This window comes from Rattus rattus, chromosome 9 (genome assembly GCF_011064425.1).
Source record: "Rattus rattus isolate New Zealand chromosome 9, Rrattus_CSIRO_v1, whole genome shotgun sequence".
Taxonomy (NCBI): domain Eukaryota; kingdom Metazoa; phylum Chordata; class Mammalia; order Rodentia; family Muridae; genus Rattus; species Rattus rattus.
Window position 1 is genome coordinate 72,628,551 of NC_046162.1, and position 23,211 is coordinate 72,651,761.

At 44.3% G+C, this 23,211-nt stretch overlaps 2 protein-coding genes across 2 annotated transcripts in view; one reads left to right on the forward strand and one right to left on the reverse strand.

The window, feature by feature from the left end:
- The first annotated feature begins 5,174 nt into the window (after positions 1-5,174).
- Ern1 (endoplasmic reticulum to nucleus signaling 1) overlaps positions 5,175-23,211 on the forward strand; it is a 90,633-nt gene continuing 72,596 nt past the window's right edge. The window contains exon 1 of the mRNA XM_032912182.1: positions 5,175-5,406. Coding sequence (XP_032768073.1) covers positions 5,347-5,406 — 60 coding nt within the window. The 5' untranslated portion in view covers positions 5,175-5,346. The remainder of the gene's footprint in view (positions 5,407-23,211) is intronic.
- On the reverse strand, positions 15,335-16,496 carry LOC116908792 (NHP2-like protein 1). The gene has a single exon (XM_032912185.1). The coding sequence runs from the start codon at positions 16,441-16,443 to the stop codon at positions 16,057-16,059; it is 387 nt and encodes a 128-aa protein (XP_032768076.1). The 5' UTR covers positions 16,444-16,496; the 3' UTR covers positions 15,335-16,056.

Sequence of the window (23,211 nt, forward strand, 5' to 3'; positions counted from 1 at the left end):
GGGAGGGAAAGGGGGAAGGAGTGAGCAGGAGAGAGGCCAAGTGTCTGTCATTTAAGAATCCACATACAGTAGTGACAGAATGGATGCTGGCTGTCATCTTGTGGCAACAGAAGTCCTTAGAGCAAGAGTCACAACCTTTTTCATTCCCCTTCTCTCACAGGAAGAGTCGACAGATGAAACTACACCAAGTTTTTGAGTTTTCCTCAACCCTTACATTAGGAAGGACTTTTATCATTTTATTTAATACCTACCTACCCCACAAGTATTGTAAATTCAAGTCTGTCCAGACAATAGCTTGGAGGTCATAAAACAAAAAAATGAGTTTACTCTGATTTAAAAGATGTGCCGTGTGCTTTCATAAATCGCCTCCCCCTCCCTTTTTAAGACTGATTAGGGGGCTGGTGAGATGGCTCAGAGGATAAGAGCACTGGCTGCTCTGCCAGAGGTTCTGAGTTCAATTCCCAGCACCCACATGGTGACTCATAGCCGGCTGTAATGGGATCTGATGCCCTCTTCTGGTATGCAAGTGTACCTGCAAGCAGAACTCTGTATACATAATAAATAAATCTTAAAAAAAAATTGATTAATTTATTCTATATAAGTACCCTGTAGCTGTCTTCAGACACACCAGAAGAGGGCATCAGACCCCATTACAGATGGCCGTGAGATGGCTTTTTCAAAAGAGCTGACAAGATGGTTCAGCTGGTGAAGGCGGTTGCAGGATTGCCTCAGGACTTGGGTTAGATCTCTGAGACCCACACAGTGGGCAGAGAGAGGCAGCTTCTGAAAATTGTCCTCTGACTTCCACACACAAGTGCCTCCCCACACTAAAGAAACAGACGTCGTTTAAAAAAAAATGTAAGTAGCTGTGCAAGTCAACTTATCAACCATGAATTCAAAATTTTACATTGTAAACGGGATTAAAAACTTCCAAGTCGGGCTGGAGAGATGGCTCAGCGGTTAAGAGCACTGACTGACCTTCCAGAGATCCTGAGTTCAATTCCTGGCAACCACATGGTGGCTCACGACCATCTGTAATGGGATCTGATGCCCTCTTCTGGAGTGTCTGAGGACAACTACAGTGTGCTCACATACATAAAATAAATATATCTGGGTTGGGGATTTAGCTCAGTGGTAGAGCGCTTGCCTAGGAAGCGCAAGGCCCTGGGTTCGATCCCCAGCTCCGAAAAAAAAAAAAAAATATATCTTTAAAAAAAAGAAAAACAAAGCTTCCAAGTTGCTGGGTGATGGTGGGGCAAGTCTTTGAGTTTGAAGCCAGTCTGGTCTACAAATTCCAGGACAGTCAGGGCTACACAGAGAATCCCTGTCTTGGGAAAAAAAAACAAACCTAAAAAAATGGTGCTGGAGAGATGGCTCAGAGTTTAAGAGCACTGACTGCTCTGTCTGAACCCAGGTTCAATTTTCAGCACCCACATGGCAGCTCACAATTGTCTGTAACTCCACTTCCAGGGGATCTAACACACTCACACAAACATACATTCACATAAAAATGCCAGTTCAGGCAAATGCCAATGCACATGAAATAAAAATAAGGAAGAAAGGGGTTGGGGATTTAGCTCAGTGGTAGAGCGCTTGCCTAGCAAGCGCAAGGCCCTGGGTTCGGTCCCCAGCTCCGGGAAAAAAAAAAAAAAAAAAAAAATAATAAGGAAAAAGAAAAAAAAAAAAAACAAAAACAAAAAAAAAAAACCTAAACAAAAAAGCCTCCAAGTCTAGGTCATAACTTCCGATAGATGGCAGCATTTTCTAAAACAAACACTAAGGGCTCACTGCTAGTGCATTTGAACACTGGCTCTTTTCTGCTGGCCTGATACCAGCTGCCTCCAGGCACCTGTGGGAAATGTAAAACACTGATTTCTAGACTCTGCTCTCCATAGCCTGAATTAGTAAGGAAGGAAGCTCGAAAGGTATTGGAAATGAGTTTTTTTTTTTTTTTTTAGAAACTTCAAGAAAAATAAAAATAAGATTTGGTTAATTCACTTCCTCTCACCTCTGCAGACATACCTAATTCTGTCAGTCTTTGTTGAGTGTAATGTGTGCATATATGAATGCGTGTGTCTGTATGTGATGTATTTTATGTGGTAGCCTATTTTTGCATTAAAACTGTAACCTTGACTTTTCCTTTTTTAGTTATGCGTACTTACGTGTGCGTGCATGTACTTGTGTGGGCATGCGTGCCACGGTGTGCATATGGAGCTCAGAGAACAAGTTTGGGAGTCAGGTTTTTCTTCCCACCACGTGGATTCTGGGGACTGAACTCAAGGTGGTCAGGCTCGACAGCAGGTAGACACCGTCATCCACTGAGCCATCTCATCTTGACCTTTTAAAAAGGGAATTATTTAACGAGACTCCAGGAAGATGAATTACTATTTCACGGAAGCCCTAAAATAGTTTGGTTTTTATAGTCATCCGTGATGCCAGCTTTTGCTTCAACATAAGTAAGGAGTTGTTTTATTTTTTTTTTCTGCGTATGACTCTGGAGCAAGATTATGGTAACTCGACCATAAATAAAACACCAGCACTTGTCAGTCTGAATCGTCCATCAAGGGGAGAAGTACACAGGCATGTAGGCTGGTTAATCCTAAGAACAACTCGATGGTACAGAAGAAATTCTAAGAACATAGCAGGATTAAAGCCAAGGGTTTCCATCAGGTCCCTGCAAGATAAATACCCCTGCCTGCCTCGTGTTCCTCGGCTTCTGTTTGTTTCAGAATAATTTGTTTAAAACTGATTTATGAGTCAGATTGAGGTCACCCTTCCTTTTTGTGCTCCATCTGCTACCTTTACAGGGTCACTGTGACATTTGAAATTGTCAAAGAGTTCCAGCCCAGCAATTCCACTCTTAGACCTTTTCCTCCCTTTGCATTTTGAGGTCGTGTTTCATGTAGCCCAGGCTGGCCTTAACTGACTATGTAGCTGAAGTTGGTCTTGAACTACTAACCCTGGAGCCTCTCCCTCCCTAAAAGCTGGTATGACAGTCCTCTTCTGTCATTCCCAGGCCCACCTCTAGATTTATTATGTTGGAGAAAATACGCAAGAAAAAATATATTTGTTTTTTAATTTATGCATGTCTGTGTGTACATCTATGAGTGCAGATGCCCCGCCCCCCCCCAGAGACCAGGGGTGTTAGATGGGACTTGAACATGGATCCTCTGGGAAAGCAGTACGCATGCTTAAGGGCAAAGCAGTTTGTCTAATCAAACTTAAAAAAAAAAAAAGTAAAAAGTTTATTACTGTGTGACTGTGACGTGTGAATGCATGTGCTACAATGTGCCTGAGAGGTCAGAGGTCAACTTCCAGGAGGTCCATCTCTCCTTTCACTAATATGGGGGTTGAACTCAGGCTTGCACATCACACGTTGTTATCTGCTGAGTGTGAGTCACGTCACTGGCTCCAGGCTCCTTTATTTGAAAACCCAAAGCATATGGTCTTACAGGTCCTGTCGGCAGCTTGCATCACTGGCCTGCTCCGTGGCTACTCCAGCCTCCGTGCTCAGGAGTGTTGGAGCTTCTAGTCCTCCCCATTCTCTCTGCAAATCCCAAACTCCTTTGCATGGAGACTTGTGGGTAACACTTCAGATTGTGTCTGCTGCTTTCAAAGTTGCCAAAACCCCCTTCACAAGCTAGTGCTGGCTTCTACAGTGTGATGGGAGTTGCTCCGGGTTGTGGGGGAAGAGGTGGGAATAGGAACTCTTTCTCGATACAGGACTGGTCTTCCTAGGGACAGTTCTGTCTGTTACAGTTGGATAAAGTTGACCCAAAGCACACACAGACTGGGCCCTTAGCCCAGCCCACCCCTAACCCCTTACCACCCATACATTACTTCTTTGCTCTGTCCCCCTCCCCCCAGGATAACCTTTTCTCTTCAAAAACCTGAAAATTCCCACAGGCTGTCAAAGGAGCCCCTGCTCTCCTTGTCCCATGGCCCCATAACCTGGGTTAGCTTCAAACTCACTAGGTAGCCAAGGATTACTTAGAACTTCTGATCCTGTCTCCAACTCCAGGGTGCTGGGGTTTCAGGTGTGGGTCAACACATCCAGTTTAGGGAGGCCTGGAGATGCAGCCCAGCACTTCCCGAAAGCTATGCAAGTGCTCTACCAACAGGGCATCGACTCCCTTTTTCTGCTAGAATAATAATAAGCTACTTTTTCCTTGAGCACTGAATGTTTTGTCTTTCCTATTATAAACAAGTTCTCCCCTCCCTCTTCCAGCTCAGTGGAGGGCAGCTTGGGACCCGGTGACCAAACAACTTGTTGGGCTCATTAATTCTGATTAATAACCCACAACCCTGGGGTTGGGGATTTAGCTCAGTGGTAGAGCGCTTGCCTAGGAAGTGCAAGGCCCTGGGTTCGGTCCCCAGCTCCGAAAAAAAGAACCAAAAAAAAAAAAAAAAAAAAAAAAATAACCCACAACCCTTAAATAGACCTTGGAGTCCTCAGCCCACCCACTCCCTCGAAAGAGTTGTGACACATGTCCTCCCAAGCTTCACCCGGCCACATCTACGAAGGTCACGTAAACACGTGTGACACAAGAAGCCTGCATGATTTCCTTATAATTTTTGGTGAATGAGTTGGCTGTGGTTCATTCCGAGAGGAACGGAAGGCTGCTGGACATGACTTGGGGGGGAATTCCTGAGGGCAAGGCTAGGGAAGAAAGGGGCCTTCGGGCTGGATGAGGCACAGCTGGAGGACCCTCCTCAGTGAACTCTAGGGCCGAATTTCCGCCAGCTGCTGAAACCCTTGCTTTAGAGGTCGCCTAGGCAACCTTAGTGAGTGGTGGCTGGCAGCGGAGAGATGGAGGACTGTAGGCATTCCCTTCTTCCAGACCAAACCTGGCGCCGTGAGTCCTTCCTCCGGCGAGTGGGGCTTCCTGTGGGGTGGCAGATGTCATTTCCCCTTGGCTTTTGGACAAGCTTCTCCATTCAGAAGCACAGCGCCCACATATACCCAAAGCCAAGAGTTGGTTTTCAGCTTCTAGCGCCCAAAGATCGGAGGCAGCCAGAAGCCAGCACCCTGTCAGCCTCTAACCCCACCCTCCCGCGCTTACCACGCCCACAAAACAACGCAGGCTCCTCCCCATCCAGGCAGTGACTCTGCCTTCCCCAGCCCCGCCCCCGGGACCGCCCTTTAGCCCGCCCCGACCGGAAGAAGCCGGGACACAAGGCACTTATAGGGCTGGAAATGGGGGTGTCGCCGCCGCCCAGTCAGCTCCGTGTCCACCGATCCTCCGCCGGTGCCGCGCTGTCGTCGCGGCGCCCCAGTCCAGCCCTCTGTCCGCGCGGTCCCCAACACCGACCGGCGGGGCCCAGAGTCAGGGCCACGTCCCCACCATGCCGGCCCGGTGGCTGTTGCTCCTGCTGGCGCTGCTGCTATTGCCACCCGGTCCCGGGGTGAGTAACCAGGGGAGTGCGGTGCGGGGACGGGCCGGCTCGCGGCCAGAGGAGAGTGGCGCGGTGGCGGGGGCGGGCGTCCGAGCCGGGCCTCAGCGGCGGGAGGCCCGGCGCCTCGGCTGGGGCAGCTGCGGGAGGCTTGGCGGTGGGAGCTGCAGCGGCCGGCCACACACAGCCGTCCGCCTCCCCAGGCGCCTCCGGGGCCAGCGCGGCCGAGGCAGACAGCGGCTCCAGGGCCCAGGACGCGCGCGACTCCGAGCTGTCTCCCGAAGGCCGGGCCCTGGGCGCGCTGCCCACCTGCCCGGCCGTCTCCACAGGTGGGCGCCCGCACTGCTGCGGTGGCCGCGGAAGGACACCCGAAGCCGTGAGAAGCGGGTGGTGACTGGAGTTTAGAATTTTTGCTTGAAAGTTTGCTTTTCTTTTTCTTTTTTCTTTTTTTCTTTTTTTGTTTTAAATGAGACTTTGGGAATCGATTCCAGCCGGGAATGAGTATGGCGTTTTTACCTAGTCGCTGAGTTCTGCTTACCTGACCTGAAGGTTTCTTTGTATTCGGAGGCAGGGGGCTTCCCACCAGTATTTTTGCTAGACAGCGAAGGCGTCATTAAACAAGTTAAGCTGTGGGCATTAGACCCTTTAAAAGACTCGGTGTGTGGGCCAGAGTTGTACTGCAAAACTTAAAGCTGTCTCACGTGTGGGGCCGTCAGAAACGCCTTCACATTTTTTTTTTTTTGAGACTATCGGTTTATATTTATTTAACTCTTTATACACTCAGGATTTGAACACTTTGGTTAAAGAGGACATTTTGTGGGCGGACATGGTTATTTTCATCTTTTGGTTGGAAGAACTGAGGGCTTTAAAAAATTTTTTTTAATGCCCTGTTCAGGATGTGGGCATGGCACATTTGTACTGGCTGTATTTAATGACCTCTTTGAAGGTACCGTGTTCCCTTTAAAATGGCATATCATGTACCAGGTGTCCTGCTGGAAGACTTGACATGTGTGGAGACCCGCGGGCCAGCCGCGTTGTTAACTCTGGGCGAACTCTTTGAACTCTTATGCCTTGTAGGTAAATAATTGTCGGCGCTCTCAGAGTAACAAGTTAGAATTTAGAAACTACTGAAGTGTATGAAAGGTGGTCTACTTTTTCAAATTCAAGTTTGTTTTTTTTTTCCAAATGGAAATTTATATGCATTTTCTTTTAATGGCAGACCCTTAGGTGTTTATTTTTTCTCCTAATTAAAAAGAAAAGATGTACTTTTCACAACTAGGACCGGGTTTTGAACTTGGACACCTCACCTTGGGTTGATTGATTGCTGCTCGCAGATAAGGATATAAACAGCATGACTGAATGTTTAATGTGGAAATCGATCGTTTCATAGTTTCACAGCTGAGGTAGACGTGGTTTCCTTCACAGCTTTGCATTTATTCTTCTTTTGCTAGAATCTAGGGTTTTTTGTCACCCAGCAGCACAGGGTAAAGAGTCAACAACGATTTAGTTTTAGTTCATGTATTTTCAAGTTGTGCTTAGAAACCCAAACTTGTCAAGAGTTCATGTAAAAGATTCCAGACCCTTACCAAAGGTTGTTTTGCTGTGGCTTTTTTAGGCGAAAGGTTGGGCTTCACTTTTCAGAATTTTTCTTCTAAATAAGATCTTAACTCCAAACATAGTAAGATAGTATTTTAAGATTCGAAGTGGAAGTTGGAGCAGAATGAACAGTAGGCAGCCTTGACGCTGGGCAGAACACAGCAGCTGTTAAATCAGGCAGACCTGAGTTCTAACTGATAACTTGCTAGCTGTATCCTCAGGCAAGGTTTTTTTGTTGTTGTTGTTGTTTTTGTTTTTTTTTTTTTTAAACTTTCAGGACTCTGTTTCCTGATCTGTGAAATGGGGTCAGCTAGTGCTTGGGAGGAAGGTACCTTGCACATAGTAGGTAGTGTGTGTCTTCTTCATCTCCCTACCAAAGTGCCTTTTACTCCTTCATCATTGTAAGTGCTGTGCTGTGCCTTGCCAGGGAGTGTTGGTTTGTTTTTAAGGTTATTTTGTTTTGATTGGTGAAGTAGCTGGTCCATTGGAGGCAATGCTCCGATTTTCTTTAAGAGTGTGTTTTTTAATTGAGTCAGACACTGACTCATTATTAGTTGAGATTCGGGGGCTACAAGATCCTTGTTAGTAAGTACTGGAAGCTGCTTTTGCCAACCCAGAATGTGCTTTAATAAGTTAGCTACATTCTAGAGATTTCCCTTTCTTCTCAGACCCTTATCTTCTATCTGTCGGTTAATTTTACATGGGCAACCACTTCAAGATTGGTGGCATGTGAGACCAAATGCATTTGTAAAAAAAAAAAAAAAAAAAAAAAAAATTAGCCCAGCGAAGATATATCAAGTTTATTTAGTTAGTATTTGGTTTGATGGGGGTTAAGAAAAAGTCCCCGAGACCCAAGGACTATATATGTAAGAAACACGCTGTGCCTTGGCAGGAGAAAGCTCAACCAGAAATGCCCTTGTTTATCATTTTTCTTGATAGCTATCACCTGAATGAATTATCCTAGCAGGAGACATGGAGTTATTTGTTCTGAGGCAGTGATTAAGATGCTTTGTTGCTGATGCTATCGGGATGGTTGCTGGTAAAATTAAACTGTACTTGTGCACTTACGTTTCATCGGTTCGGCTGCCCACTCAGCTTTCTTCGGCAAGACAGTGTTTCAGAACTGTACGTGAGGCTCGCTCTTCTTCAGAAAGAGCATTTGCTGCCCTTACAGAGGACCTGGGCACCCACGTGGAGGCTAGCTACAGTCTGTAATTCCAGTTTCCCAAGATCCAACGCCCTCTTCAACCTCTGCAGGCACCAGGCATGCATGTGGTACATACATGCTGGCATTTATATATATAATAAAAAGTAAATTTTTTTTCAAAGTTCAGTGGTAGAGCATGACTGTATAGCCATCTGTGAGCCAACACTGCTGGGTAGCATAGTCCCACCTTCCTAGGTCGAGGGCAGGGAGTTACTTGCTTGCTTTAGGTTTCTCCACACCATTTTCACATTAAAGAATCACTGGCTGACTCTTTAATTTTTTATTGAATTTCTCCCTTGCCTTTGGGATCTAAAGTCTTTTTAAATATTTTGTGTTTTATAATGATCAAATATTTCTTCCATGGAAAAGATACGGAGGAGAAGCCCCTGATGAATTCGGTTCATATTATTTTCAGATAACTTGGGGGCTATCACCTGGCAAGGTGATTAGAGTGTGATGCTGACTTAGAAAGCAGGGCTGGTGAATCACACCCCATGAATAATAAGGATGTTGGGTGACTGTGCCTCCCGGATGCTGCGGCTGGCCCCGAGGCTTTAGCTTTACCATATTCCATGTCTGGTTTGAGACTTGCTTGCCTCAAAGTGACATATTGCTGAGCTATGCACTATAGAGGGTGGGTGAGTGCACCCTACCCTGTTGGGGAAAGTAGAAGTTAAAAACAAATTATCATAAGGCTATTACTTGCGATTTGTTTTAAAAGTTTAACCTTCGGGTTGGGGATTTAGCTCAGTGGTAGAGCGCTTGCCTAGGAGCGCAAGGCCCTGGGTTCGGTCCCCAGCTCCGAAAAAAAAAAAAAAAAAAAAGGAAAAGTTTAACCTTCATCCAGTTAAAAAGCATTTGAGCTTTTCACAGGTTGGGGAATGGAGTCCTGATTGGGTTGCCATGGTTTGCCTAGCAGTTGCCTATCTCTCTCTCTGTTTCTCTCTCTCTCTGTTTCTCTCTATCTCTATCTCTATCTCTGTCTCTCTCTCTCTCTGTCTCTCTCTCTCTCTCTCTCTCTCTCTCTCTCTCTGCACATGTTCTTTTCTGCATGATAACATGGCAATTTTTGTAAAAAATCCAAAGTTGGGCAGTGGTGCCACTTTTAATCCCAGCACTTGGGAGATGCTTATGAATTCAAGGCCAGCCTGGTCTACAGAGCAAGTTCCAGGGCAGCTAGGGCTACACAGAGAAACCTTGTCTCAAAACAAAACACAACACCCCCCCCTCAAAAAAAAATCAAAATAATCATTTTTATTGAAGAAAACTTACAAAGGATAGATAAGCCTGAAGTAGACAGAGGTGAAACTAAAACCCCTGAGTAATCACTACAAATCAAACATCACCTCCATTAACATTTTCAGTAGCACTGTGGGACTCCAGTTGACTCATTAAAAAGGTTAATCCCATAGTTTTTAGTGTATTGAGAGAATCGTACAACCGTCTCCACAAGTAAGTTGCCAACATTTTCATTGTCACTGAAAGAAACCCTATGCTCATTAGCTGCTGCTCCTTTCCCCACCTCCACCTCCTGTCCTTTTGCAATATGAGCCCACTTTCTATCTCAGTGGATTAGCCTGCTTTGCACATTTCATATTGATATCACCGACTTCTTTGATACATCATTCTGGTTTTTTTTTTCAACGCTCACATAGAACATAACATTAGTTGCAGAATAATATTTCTATCTGTGGACACACAACATCCTCGCAGCTGATGGTCCTGTAGATTATTTTTAGGTTGGGGCTACTGCAGATGTTGCTAAGAACACTAGTTTCTGAATGGATACATGCTTTCAGTTTTCTTGGTGTAGACTTGCTGGATCATGTGATAACTATGTATTTAACCTTTTGATGAATGGCCAGACTCTTCCCTGAAGTCAGCCTCACTAGTTTACATTGTCACCTGCAGTGTAACAAAAGAACAGGAGCCCCCAAAAGAACGATTAATATGTGTACTTACTGTGTATTCTAGTTTTCTAGTGGACATGAGTGCTCATTCATTGTGGTTTTGAGATGCTTTTCCCTGATGGTTAATCTACTAATATCTACTAATATTTTTTAAGACTTTTTTTCTGTGCACATATTTACATAGATGTTTTCCTTACCTAGACTGAAGCAGAGAGATCATTTTTCTGTCAGTAAATTTAATTCTGTAACATCTGTTTGCACACTACTTCTGAATGGAGGCTCCATAATTTGACCATTTAGATAATACATAGTTTTTAAAATTTTGATTACTGTAAGTACTGTGATGAACCACCTTGTTGCTAACCTCTTGAATATATATTAGCTGCTTAATTTGCTGGGAATAGGTTTCTGGACCTGAAATTTGTAACCATATGTGTAGATTTACAGTTCTAGTCTAAACCCTCAGGCACCATTGGTTGTTTGCTTTGTTAATTTTATTATTTCATTTTATGTGTACAGGCATTTTATCTTCATGTATGTGTGTGTACCACCTACATGCCTGGTACCTGCAGAAGCCTTATCAGACCCACTTGAGTTACAGACAGTTGTGAGTCACCACGTGGGTGCTGGGAATCAAACCCAGGTCTTCTGGAAGAGTAGCCAGTGCTCTTAATCACTGAGCCATCTCTCCAACTGCTGGATTTTTTTAAAAAGCATAAAACCAACTTTAAATTGGTTTTATGACAGGGCTGGAGAGATGGCTCAGTGGTTAAGAGCACTGACTGCTCTTCCTGAGGTCCTGAGTTCAATTCCCAGCAGCCACATGGTGGCTCACAACCATCTGTAATGGAATCCAACGCCCTCTTCTGGTGTGTCTGGAGACAGCGACAGTGTGCTCATATACATAAAATGAATAAATCTTTAAAAAAATTGGTTTTATGACAACCATCTTGGAGTAAGCTGTTTTCTTTTAGAAGTATGGATTTATAAGATGGGTGAAGATGTTTTAGTTTGTTTTCATGATGAAAATAATCTTGGTCGCGTCTCTGACCCCTATATAACTAAGTGTTGGTGAGAAGATGCTTTATTCTGGCTTTTTAAATGGCTCCTTCACAGCTCCCTTTGCTCTGTAGTGGTTTCAGATCAGCTTTGTAGCAGATGCAGCCCCACGAGCACTCTAAAATACCTCAATCCTGTGACTTTAGTTCTGATTGTAGCCTGCCTCCTGCAGATAAGATTCTTTGTCGGGTTATGAGACCATTTAAAGTTTAGCCTGAAGAGTGTTCATAAATCAAGAGCTGCTATATTAATTGTCCTTTTAGAGGTTCCTGTTCTTTTCATGGTTTGCCCTTGCAACTGTTTTTCTTAGGAAGATTAAAGTACCAGTTGACAGTAAACTTATTACTTTGGTAGGTTTTTTGTTTTTGTTTTTTTTTTTTGAACAACAAAAGAACCTGTTTATCCAAAGAAGAAAAGTGTGTCACTTTCAAAATAATTACTTCTTCAGGGTCAATTTATATGTTATACAAATCTGCCCCTCCCTTTACCATTTTGGTTATAGCAATTATAACTTTATAATCATGTAGTTTAATTACTCATCTACTATTAAGTAACTTTAAAACAAAATAACTTTTTTTTTTTTTTTTTGAGACAGGGTCTCTTTGTATAGCCTTGGCTGTCCTGGAAGTCATTAAGTAGACCAGGCTGGCCTTGAACCAGAAATTTCCCTGCCTCTTACTCCTGGGAGCTGGGATTAAATGTGTGTGCTGCTATGCCCACCACCAGAATAACTTAAAAATTTTTGTTTTGGGGTTGGGGATTTAGCTCAGTGGTAGAGCACTTGCCTAGCAAGCACAAGGCCCTGGGTTCAGTCCCCAGCTCCGAAAAAAAGAAAAGAAAAAAAAATTTTGTTTTGTTTTGTTTTGGAGACATGATTTCCTTATGTAGCACTGGCTGGTCTGGGACTCAAAGCATAGACTAGGCTGGACTAATACTAATCAAACTTGTGTGATCTGTTGTCTCTGCCTCCCTAGCTGGGATAACAGATGTCCTGCCAAAACAGCTTTAATAATCCTAACCAAAAAGGAATCTTTTTTTTTTGTTTTTTTTTTTTTTTTTTTTTTTCGGAGCTGGGGACTGAACCCAGGCCTTGCGCTTCCCTAGGCAAGCGCTCTGCCACTGAGCTAAATCCCCAACCCCGAGAATCTTTTTAAAAAATACATATATTTACTCTTTTTTTTTTTTTTTTCGGAGCTTAGGACCGAACCCAGGGCCTTGAGCTTGGTAGGCAAGTGCTCTACCATTGAGCTAAATCCTCAACCCCCATATATTTACTCTTAAGCCAATTATCCTTATATAACTTAAAATAGTTCCCAGTTCTTTCTGGCTGTCACTAAATACAACTTCTGCATGAGTCATGCTGCAGTTGGACCACAACTGTTACTACTTAGTCTGATCACAGTTTATTGCAAACACTTGGATTAGATTTTTTACTTGTTTATTAAAATGTTGAAATCTGACTCACCCTCAGATTATCAGCACTTCCTACCACTTAAAGGATTCAAAAGCATAGTCTTTGAAGGGAGTTTCCAAAATATTTTAGAAGTATTTCGAGCTGCCAGTAACATATATGAGTAAATGTGTAGGTTTCTGGGGGAACTGGGATCGGTGTATAAGAGACAGGCCCATTCCGTCTCAGCCATCTGATCTAGTTCAGGAGTGCAGTGCTGGTCCCTCAGTGACAGTAGGAACTCTTGCCCTCTGGAAAGACAGGTTAGAAAGCCAGGGTCAGGGAGGTCTGGTCACCTGTCCTGGGTAATATGTGAATGGCAGGAGGACCTTTGGACCTGATCCTCCTGCTTTTCTATGGAGAGCTGTCCCCAACCCTGGCCCTTTGCAGTCCTCCGGTCTTGGGGCTTATGTTAGAAATGTCTCCTAGTTGTACTGAGTGTGAACTAAGGAGGTCACCATGAGGCTCTGGGTTTGAAGGGCCATCTGGGAGGCTTTCTGGAAAGTGCTTGCTTACTAAGTGGTGTGTATCCCTCCCACGTGAGCTGTGACCTCCCTGTGTTGTAGCAGGGAGCTTCATGAGCTGCAGAAGCTGCTTGGCTCCATCAGGGAAGCTCTATCAGGAGGCAGGCCATCTCTGACCCAGCCTCAGAAGGCGAAGCTCAAGAATTCACTAGGCCAGATTTTCAGTTTGAGCTCATTTCTTTGAGGTCTAATAATATCCAAGCAGGTGCGTGTTTTTCGGTAACTTTTTGCCTAGAAATATGTCTGAAATACCAAAACTGAAAACTTATGTCTTAGAAGTCCTTACAAAGTTCTTAATAGCAACCCTGCCAAAGCCTTCACCAAGAAACCCTGAAGAGATGGGGTGTCTCTGCAGAGTCCCCCACCTCCCAAGCAGTTCTGTGGTGGCAGGAAGGACCTGACCCTGGGACCACAGAGGAAGGACTCTGATTAGCCTAGGTGAACAGAGGAGAGTATAGTGGGGGTGGGGAGACAAGAAGGTGCCCTAGGCTTGTGTGTGTGTGTGTGTGTGTGTGTGTGTGTGTGTGTGAATGTGTGAGTGTGAGACTTCTTGCTGATTTATGCTAGAGCCAGAGAAACAATCCTGTCTTGCTTTTTTGTTTATTTTTTGCCGCCTCTGTGGAGTTTAGCATGCTGTGTTTAGCCATTCCCACTGTAGTGTAGACACTAAGCAGATATTTATTGAATTTCCCTTTGAAGTAAGGACCATAAAACAAGGGGCTCTTTTATTTATTTGTTTGTTTGCTTGTTTTGTTTTTGTGTTTTTGAGACAGTTTCTCCGTGTAGCTCTGACTGTCCTGGAACTCCCTCTGTAGAACAGGCTGGCACAGACTTCAGAGATCTGCCTGGGTCTGCATCCCCAGTCCTGCCACCACTGCCTGGGTCTGCATCCCCTGTGCTGCCACCCCTGCCTGGGTCTGCATCCCCAGTCCTGCCACCACTGCCTGGGTCTGCATCCCCTGTGCTGCCACCACTGCCTGGGTCTGCATCCCCAGTGCTGCCACCCCTGCCTGGGTCTGCATTGCCTGGGTCTGCATCCCCTGTGCTGCCACCCCTGCCTGGGTCTGCATCCCCTGTGCTGCCACCACTGCCTGGGTCTGCATCCCCTGTGCTGCCACCCCTGCCTGGTGCAGGGGGCTGCTATTTTAACATAAAGCAAATGGCTTGTGGGTTTTAGGGTTGAGATGAGGGAAAGATGTCGCTTTGGTTGTCTCTGTTCTGTAATCTTTAAAAGGATTCCAGTGATAATGTGCACTTTTATTCAATTAGAGGGCCTTTCAGAACATTTACTTGGGTAGACAACCTAAGTGGGTAGCATCTTCATGAGCTCCTCCTGTTGCAGTGAGACTCATTTTTTCCCATTGCCAAATCCCATTGGGTTAATGGTGGTGATGAGTCCAGGTCCATTTCATTCCTCACTCAGCGTGAGGTTTCACTACTAAAACGTGATCCTTGATGCAGGATCGTCTTCATGTATTAAACATGATTTCCTTAGACTGTGGACTAATTTATAATTATAATTCAAAACCATCTTGTTCTCTGGTGGATTATCTCCCCTCCCCCATCTCAGATGAGGGGACAGTTGTTTGTCTAGGTCTCAGGAGTGTTTGTTATAGAAACTGAGTTTCTTCCTGTGCTTCTGAGCACAAGGTGCTGTTGCTGTCAGATCCCCAGGTCCTGATGTTGTCATTGACCTCTGGCCAAGCCAGAGGAGCTCATTGACTATGGTAAATCATATCTCTTAAAACTAATAGCCCTTTACTCCTGAGGGGCCTTGCAGGTGGGAGAGAAACATCTGCATAGACTGCCACAGCTGCACCAAGTATGTGTCACTTGCAGCAAAGCTTCCTAGCTTGAACTTGAATCAGCAGGGACGCTTTTAAAGCCATGCTCAGCTACCGTCCCAAATGAAGGGAGTCAGAATCTCTGGACACAGCCTGGCATCTTTAAAACAGTCGTCCTCAGCCCCAGCTCACTGATATTTAGCCAGGCTTGTAGACCATCCCTGTGCCTTCCTTGTTTTGATCCTTGCAGAGAAGTACAGTTGCATGCCCAGGGGTGTCACAGTGTGCCCCAGACCACAGAAGCTGCAACTCAGTGTTTGGAGAGGTTTCCGATCAATAGATCCTGCTAGTGAGTGGCAGAACTAAAAATAGAGAACCGAGTACGGCTTTTTCCCTACTGTTTCTTTTTCTTTTTTTTTTTTTTTAAAACGAAATATCAACATATTTATTAGGCTGCTCGACAGTGAACATGTAATCACTTTCTTCATGGAGGGAGAATACACCTGACCATGTTGCGGGAGGAGGAGGATGAGGGCTCCACAAGAAATCCCCCTTTACCAAGGAGAGGATGTTTCCTGCTAGCACTGTCTCTGCTGTACGCTCCAGCCAAACAGCCACTATTTCCCCAGAATCCCTTTGAGCTGTTATTGCCTCAGATATGGGAGAATATAAGGTTACACACGTCAAAAACACATAGGATATTAATAAATGGCACCTGGACAATAGGCCTAACATTATCAAATTTTTTTCAAATGATAAGGGGTAGGAGGGACTGCTACCCAAAGAAAGTTCCTCAGTCACAGTAGCATTTATAGAGATCTTACATCAAAAGCACAAGGGACCAGTAAATATCTACTATCCCTGGCGTAAGTTTCTCCTGGTTCTTCTTGTTGCTAAATGGTGACATTCTGCCTTTCACCTGTCTTAGCTATCATTTCAATTAAAAAGGGAAACTAAAAAATGGTAGAAGAGGACGAGGAGATGGTGAAAAACAACCCTGTTCAGACAAAGATAAAAATACAAAATCAGATGTAGCACAATATAATAGAAACTGGCTGAAAACAGTACACGCTAACAGACATGATACACAAACTCAGGGTGGGAGGAGATAGGAGAGGGCAGAGGCCACGGCCTACACCAGGAGCCGCTCAATGGACTGCTGAATAGACTGGATCTGCTGCTTTAGTTGAGAGCCTTCTTTGATGGTTACAGAACAGGCGATGACCGGCCTGGAGACTCCACAGGCCCGTCCTAAAGCCTGCTTGGAGCGTACAAATACATAGGGGACATTCTTGTCTTCACACAGCAGAGGGAGGTGCAGGATGATCTCCAAGGGCTCAGCGTCTGCTGCCATCACAATGAACTCAGAGATGCCTCTGTTGAGGGTTTTGGTGGCTTCATTGGCTCCTTTCCGAAGCTGCTTGTAGTTACACGACTGCTGAACAAGGTCCAGCAGCTTCTTGGTGAGGTGGGCATCTGCGAGGGGATAGGCCTTCGGGTTCACATCAGCCTCCGTCATGGCTGCGGTGCGCAGGCCTCACCGAGACTTCACAACAGCCCACCTCAGACACAAACGTCCTTCCCTACTGTTTCATTGTTCAACTTTGTGTGTGTTTGTGTGTATGTGTGGCATGTTCAAATGTGTGATAAATGGGAAGAGGGGCCAAAGATCATCTAGCCTTTGGTAAAGCAGGGTGCTTTTGGGATTTTGTTAATTTGATTTTTAAAAAATACTCATTAATTTTATTTGTATATATATGCGCCTGAATGTAGGTATGTGCACTACATGTGTGTAGGAGCTCACAGAGGTCAGAAGAGGTGTATGATCTGTCTCTTGGAACTAGAGTTACAGATGGCTGTGAGCTACCATGTGGTGCTGGGAAGCAAACTGGAGTATTCTGCAAGAGGACTAAGGGATCTTACTCACAGAGCTACTCTCTCTTTCATTTGGACTGGGACTTATTAATTAGGCTAGGCTGGCTGGCCAGTGAGCCCCAGGGGATCTACCTGGTCTGTCTCTCCAGAATTGTGACTTTTAAGTGCATACCACAATACATAATGCTAGGGTCAAACTCAGGTCCTCATCTTCGCAAGATAAGTACATTAGTGACAGTTCCCCAGCCCTTCCTATTCAACATTTTCTTTTGTTATTTTAAAAAAGCAGGTTAATGAAAGACCTATCGACATTTATTCTTTGAGCACTAACTACTGAAATTGCTATTATCAGCATTACCTGATAGCTGGCCTTATATTCAAATACTCTTAAATAACTGAAATGTGAGAAGTTTAGGGAGATGCTTATTAGAAGGTCCTGAGCAGTTAGTTGTATTTGCTTTCTCTGTTTATGAAGAGACTCAGGAATCAAAACAGCACAGCTTTCAAGGTTCCCTTGACAAACCCCAACACGTAAAACATCCTTGTGATTTCAAAGGATGAAAACAGGAATGAAGTACCCAAGGGAAGTGGATGAAAGGCATTTATGGAGGAAGTAAGTTGGACCTTTAAAGTACAAGAGTGAAGCATGCACTTTCCTAGAAGTCAAGGACATAGTTGTGTCCTGTGTTTAGTGTGCCACTACTCATAGTAGCCATAGTAGGAGATCAGCCGAGGTGTTCATCTGTGGGTGAGCAGATAGAGAAAAGATGGTAAGTACATACAATAGGATGTTACCTAGTCATGAGGAAGAATGAAATCCTCTCACTGTGATCACATGAGTGGAACGGGAGGACATAGTGTTAAGTAAAGTAAGGCAGACAGAGACAGACAGATACCATGTGCTCCTACTCACGTGTAGAAGCTAAAGAAATTGATCTCATAGAAATAGACAATAGAATAGTGGCTACCAAACCAGTCATGGTGACACACTGTCTGTAATTCCAGAACATGGGAGGCTCAAGAAAATCTGGGCTACATAGCTTCAGACCTTATCTCGGGGTCAGGGGAAGTGGATGTGCCAGGCAAGGGAAAGGGTGAGGAAGGTACAGAGGGCAGGTAATTAAAAAATATGGCTCAACTTGTGAGATGGCTCACCTAGGTAAAGCACTGGCTACCAAGCCTAATGACCTGAATTCCATTCCCAGAAACCACGTGGTAGAAGGACAGAATTGATTCCTCCACATTATCCTCTGACCTCCACACACATGTGCCCTAGCACACGCCCCCACCTCCCAGATAGGAGTTCGGTGGCATAATACAATATAGTTAGTGGCAATTCATTATATATTTCCAAATGGTTAGAAAGGATTTAAATGTTTCTTTTTGTTTGTTTGTTTTTTGAGACAGGATTTCTCTATGTAGCTTTGGCAGTCCTGGAATTAGCTCTGTAGAACAGGCTGTCCTCAAACAGAGATCTACCAGTCTCTGTCTCCCAAGTGTGGGGTCAAAGGTGTCACCACCACCGCCTGGCTAAATGTTTCTTTTTAAAAATTTATATCTTTATCTATCTTTGTTGTATTAATGTTTGCTTGTATGAATTTCTGTTTGCCGTGCATGTACCTGGACCCTGAAGAGGTCAGTAAGCCATCAGGTCCCTGGAATAGGAGTTACAGGCAGCTGTGAGCCACTGTGTGAATCCAAGCAGGATTCTCTGCAAGAGCAGTCAGTGCTCTGTCTAACCTCTGAGCCATCTCTCCAACTCTGGATTTTGAATGCTTCTAACACAAATGAGACATGAGACGATGGAAATGCTAATTACTCTGACTTGATTGTTGCCTATTATATAGGTCTGAAAACATATGGCTATGCATAAATACATACAACTATTCTATTTGTTTAAAGCATTGTTAGGTGTGAGCAAGATGTCTTAGTGAATAAAGCATCTTTTTTAAAAAAAGATTTATTTATTATATATAAATACACACGGTAGCTGTCTTCAGACACACCAGAAGAGGGCATTGGCTCCCATTACAGATGGGAGCCACCTAGTGGTTACTGGGATTTGAACTCAGGACCTCTAGAAGAACAATCAACACTCTTAACCGCTAAGCCATCTCCCCAGCCCCATGAATAAAGTACTTTGCGGCCAATCCTGTCTACCTGAGTTGGCTCCCTGGAACCAACATGGTAGAAGAAGAAAGTAGACTCCCAAAAGCTGATCTTTCCTCAAAAACTAACGTCTATGTACGCATGCACAGATGCACACTTATACATTAGATAGACGTTAAATAAGAGAAGCATGTAGAGCAGGCGAGTAGGGACCTGGGAAGTTGGTGAGCGTGTTTCCATCAAGTAAGGCTCAGAGGTTCTGGAATCATGCACCTTTCCTGAGCACTGCTCCTAGCACAGCACTTGGATAAGTATCACATCACTTACTGTAGGGGTCAGCATGCAAGTCTGTACCCCAGTTTGTTTCTCTTCCTCTGGAAGAGTGAATAGTGGCAAGAAGCTTCAGAAATGTTTGAAAACCCTGAGCAAATAAATCCAAGTGCTGCTCATGTTGATTTTTAATGGTAACGAGAAAAGGTTTAAAATTAGGGGGATTCCCCAGTAGTTAATTTGATTTTTGTGATGACTCTGTTTCCAAATGTGTGTGTATGTGTTTCACATTTACCAAAATTAAAATTCTTCCCATTATAGAAGCATCTGTGCCATCACCAAAGAAGTTAAAATAGTATAAGAAAGTTTGTAAAACCAGATTTGAAGAGTCTCTCACCTGCGAGGTACTTTGTGTTTGCTCTGCTCAGTTCAGCACTCTTGCCCCATAATTCTATGAGGGCTCATTTCCTAGTTGTCATGGTCTAGTTTTGTAAAGAAGAAAACAGTTTCCTTACACAGTGTGATTAAGACGTTTATCTATAGTTTTGCTGCTTAACTAACAAATAGTCAAACCACAGTTTCTCTAAGACCAGCCCTATTCCTGCTCTGAGGGCTGAGTGCTTGGAAATCTTTATAAAGTTCTTAGTGCTGGTAAAGTTCAGTCTCTTATCTGATCTGTGGTTGGATAGAAGGAGGTTCTCTCCCTTAGATGCTGGATGCTTTAAGAGTCTACATAGCTTGTGTGTATAGCTAGAAAGCAGTCTTTTGGTCCCTACAGCATTTTCTTTTAATTTTATTTGTTTTAGCTTTTAATTTCTTTCCCCACCCTACCTTAAAGTGAATCAGGTAATTACTAATATTCAGTGTTGCAATATTCTGAGATAAAAGGAGATACCAGGGTGTGGCATGGATTGGTAATGACCATGTTTAAAGGCATCAAGACTTCTACAGCATCTATGTGGATTTTGGATGTGGTTTAATCTGGGGCAAGAAGAACACAGCAAAGCTTGAGGGAGGTAAAGTCCTGATATATTATGGGTACTCACACAGTAGAGCTAAAAGGCTCCATCCAGCCCACTCTTCTTTCCCCAGTAGAAGTGGAATGCCCTGCTCAAAGGCCAGGCTGGGACACACCAGTGCATCCCACAGCACCTCCATTCAGCCCTCTCCCCCACAAATAAACAAACAAAACAAAGCATATGCCAGGTTCATGGGGCTATCTCCAAACCTTGGTGTTTGGTTTGGTTTGGTTTGATTTGGTTTATAAGCAGGTCCCAGCACATGCCCTTGTCTGGCCTACAGAGACCCAGCTGTCCTCAAACTCAGAGACGTGCCTGTCTCTGCCTCGTGAAAGCTGGGACTAATGATGGACACCACCATGCCCAGCAGCCTCGAGTTCTTTGCACTTTGGTTTTGGGAGGATTAGTCACAAGTTTTGGTTGGAGTCAAATGAGCACATTTGAGCTCAGCACAGGATGTCAGGACTTGGCCCAGGAAGGGAGAGCGGCTCTGAAGATCGGAGGCCTGTTGTGGAGCGCACTTTTCATTGTCTTACCTGACTCCCCTGTTAGGAGGTCAGCTCCTTGAAGACAGGAGCTTTGTAAGCTTTGGGGGTTCTCTTTCTGTCCATGTGTAAGGTAAAACTAAGAGAGCGGAGTTGAAATAAGTGAACTAGCAAGCAAGAGAAACTGAAGAGTTCAGCCAACAGGAAACTGAGTGAGGCAGGGAGTGCCTGGAAGAGATTGGTAAATCCTACAAGTCCTTGCCAACCTCCTTAAGTAATGGAGGCTGTGATTCAGTGGCTTATCTTAGTCCGTGGGGTTCTGTATTTCTTTCTATTGTATTAAAAGCCATTCTAGAATGGGTGCAGGCACCATAGAGACAGAGGGTGATTCAGAAGAAAGGAGCAGGTTTAACAATCATTCTGATCACATATGCAGGGGCTGACCAGACATGAGGTCTTAGAAAGCAGACCTTGAGGTGGGGTCTACCAGAGGTTTTACTGTGTTGTCCTTAGTCTACAACCAGCTAAGCAACATTAATATAGTAGTAGTATAAATTAAAACATGAGGGAGGACTCCCACTATGTGCTTGATCATCATGTTTGGTGTGTGGAGTGCTTCGTTCTTCAAGAGTGAGGTTTTCCTTCTAGGTCTGTTTCCCAGTGTCACAGCAGCGTATGGTCCTGCCGCTTCTGTGGGGGCATACATGGAGAAATAACCAACTAGACGTGTCGGATAGATTCTGGCCTTTGTGGACCACTCTATAAGTGCAAACTTTTCCCCTAGCCCTACCTGTTCACACTTCCTGTCTGCTTTTTTTCCTCTCCAGCCACACTGATCCTAGAGGTCCTTAAATACAGCAGATATTTTCAGTCTCATGGCCTCTGCACAGGCTGTGTCCACTGCCTAGGTAGTTCTTCATTTCCTCTCTGTAGATATTAACTCAAGAAAACCTTTGACATGAAATCTTTACCCTCAAAGCCCAACTCACCCCATCAAAAGACTGAATCCATCTTCTATTATACTTCTGTGACTCCTCTCTCTTTCATAGTGTTTAATAAAGCAGGTTGTCTTTTTCTGTTTGTGAAATTAACTGTTCTGATGTTCATTTGTTCATTCATTCATTCATTCATTCATTCATTCATTCATTCAATGTGCATTGCTGTTTGCCTGCATGTATGTAAGAGTGTCAGATCTTGGAGTTACAGACAATTGTGAGCTGCCATGTGGGTGCTGGGAATTGAACCCAGGTCCTCTGGAAGAGAAGTCGATGTTCTCGACCACTGAGGCATCTTTCCAGCCCCAACTGCTCTGACTTTTTAATGGATAATAAACTCCTTGAGGACAGGAGCAGATCTCTTTTGTAGTGGTTATTATTGTGTTTTGTTATTATTCGTTTTTAAATTTAAATTGTCATATATATCTCACATTGATTAAAAATTTCCCTAAGTACTTCAAAGTTTTATTATTTATTATTTCTCACCCATTTTATAGGTGACAAAGCCAGGGCAGGGGTTGCTCATTGGTAGTCTGGCTTCAGAATCTGGCCCTCTAACAACCACAGCATAATGGTCAGGCTCTACACTGTACTAATAGTTATCTTTTGAATTGTTCAGCATTATCAGAGAATGGTATGATCAGGCGTGGCGGTGTTGTAGAAATTTCTAATCCCAATCTAGGGTTTATTTCCTGGGTAAAAGACACATACACAGCCTTTATTTTTACAATAAGCTTTACTCAGCACAAGAGCTGGGCAGATCCTCTGTACTATTAGAATCTACTTTCCTACCAATAATCCCGAGTTAATATTTACTGTGTTTCATCTGGGCTGCTCTTAACTCCAGTTGACCAGCCCTCAGGGCCACATTTTCTTGACTCATCCATCATCTTTCTCCTCTTTTCACCTTCTTTTCTCTCTTCTGATCTCCTCAGACCTCTCCTCCCCTTGCCTGGAATGCCAAGCACCGCCTATCTATTCAATGTAGGCATCTTTATTTACCAATCAGATCTACCTGGATCTCAGAGGCCTGCACTTAGCACTACAGTACTTAGCAACACCAAACCTCAGCCGTGGTGGTGCCTGCTTTTAATCCCAGCACTCGGGAGGCAGAAGCAGATAGACCTGAGTTCAAGGCCAGCCTCATCTACAAAGCAAGCAAATTCCAGGAAAGCCAGTGGCTACACAGAGAAACTTTGAAACTCTGTCATGGGGGTGGGGGAGGGGAGAGGAAGGAGGAGGGAGGAGGAAGAGGGAAAAAATAGTATGGTTTGTTGTAGAAAGCGTTTCTAGATGGTTGAAATGCAATCCCAGGATGTAAAATGGAGTGGTGTTTGGTAAGAGTCTTTTCACTCTTGAACTTTTCCTTAAACACCACAAAGCAAACACGGTTTTCTTTCCTTCCTCTTCCCAGCTTCTCTCTGGCAGTACTATCTATTGTACTGTCGATGTCTGTCCGTGAGAGATGGGAGTAACCACTGTTCGAGACAGAGTGGATAATCAGGTTTTTGAGTTTTATTTGCTTTCTGAAGAT

Coding starts and splice junctions, on each gene's coding strand:
- LOC116908792 (XM_032912185.1), bottom strand. CDS start 16,443: ATGACGGAGGCTGATGTGAACCCGAAGGCCTATCCCCTCGCAGATGCC.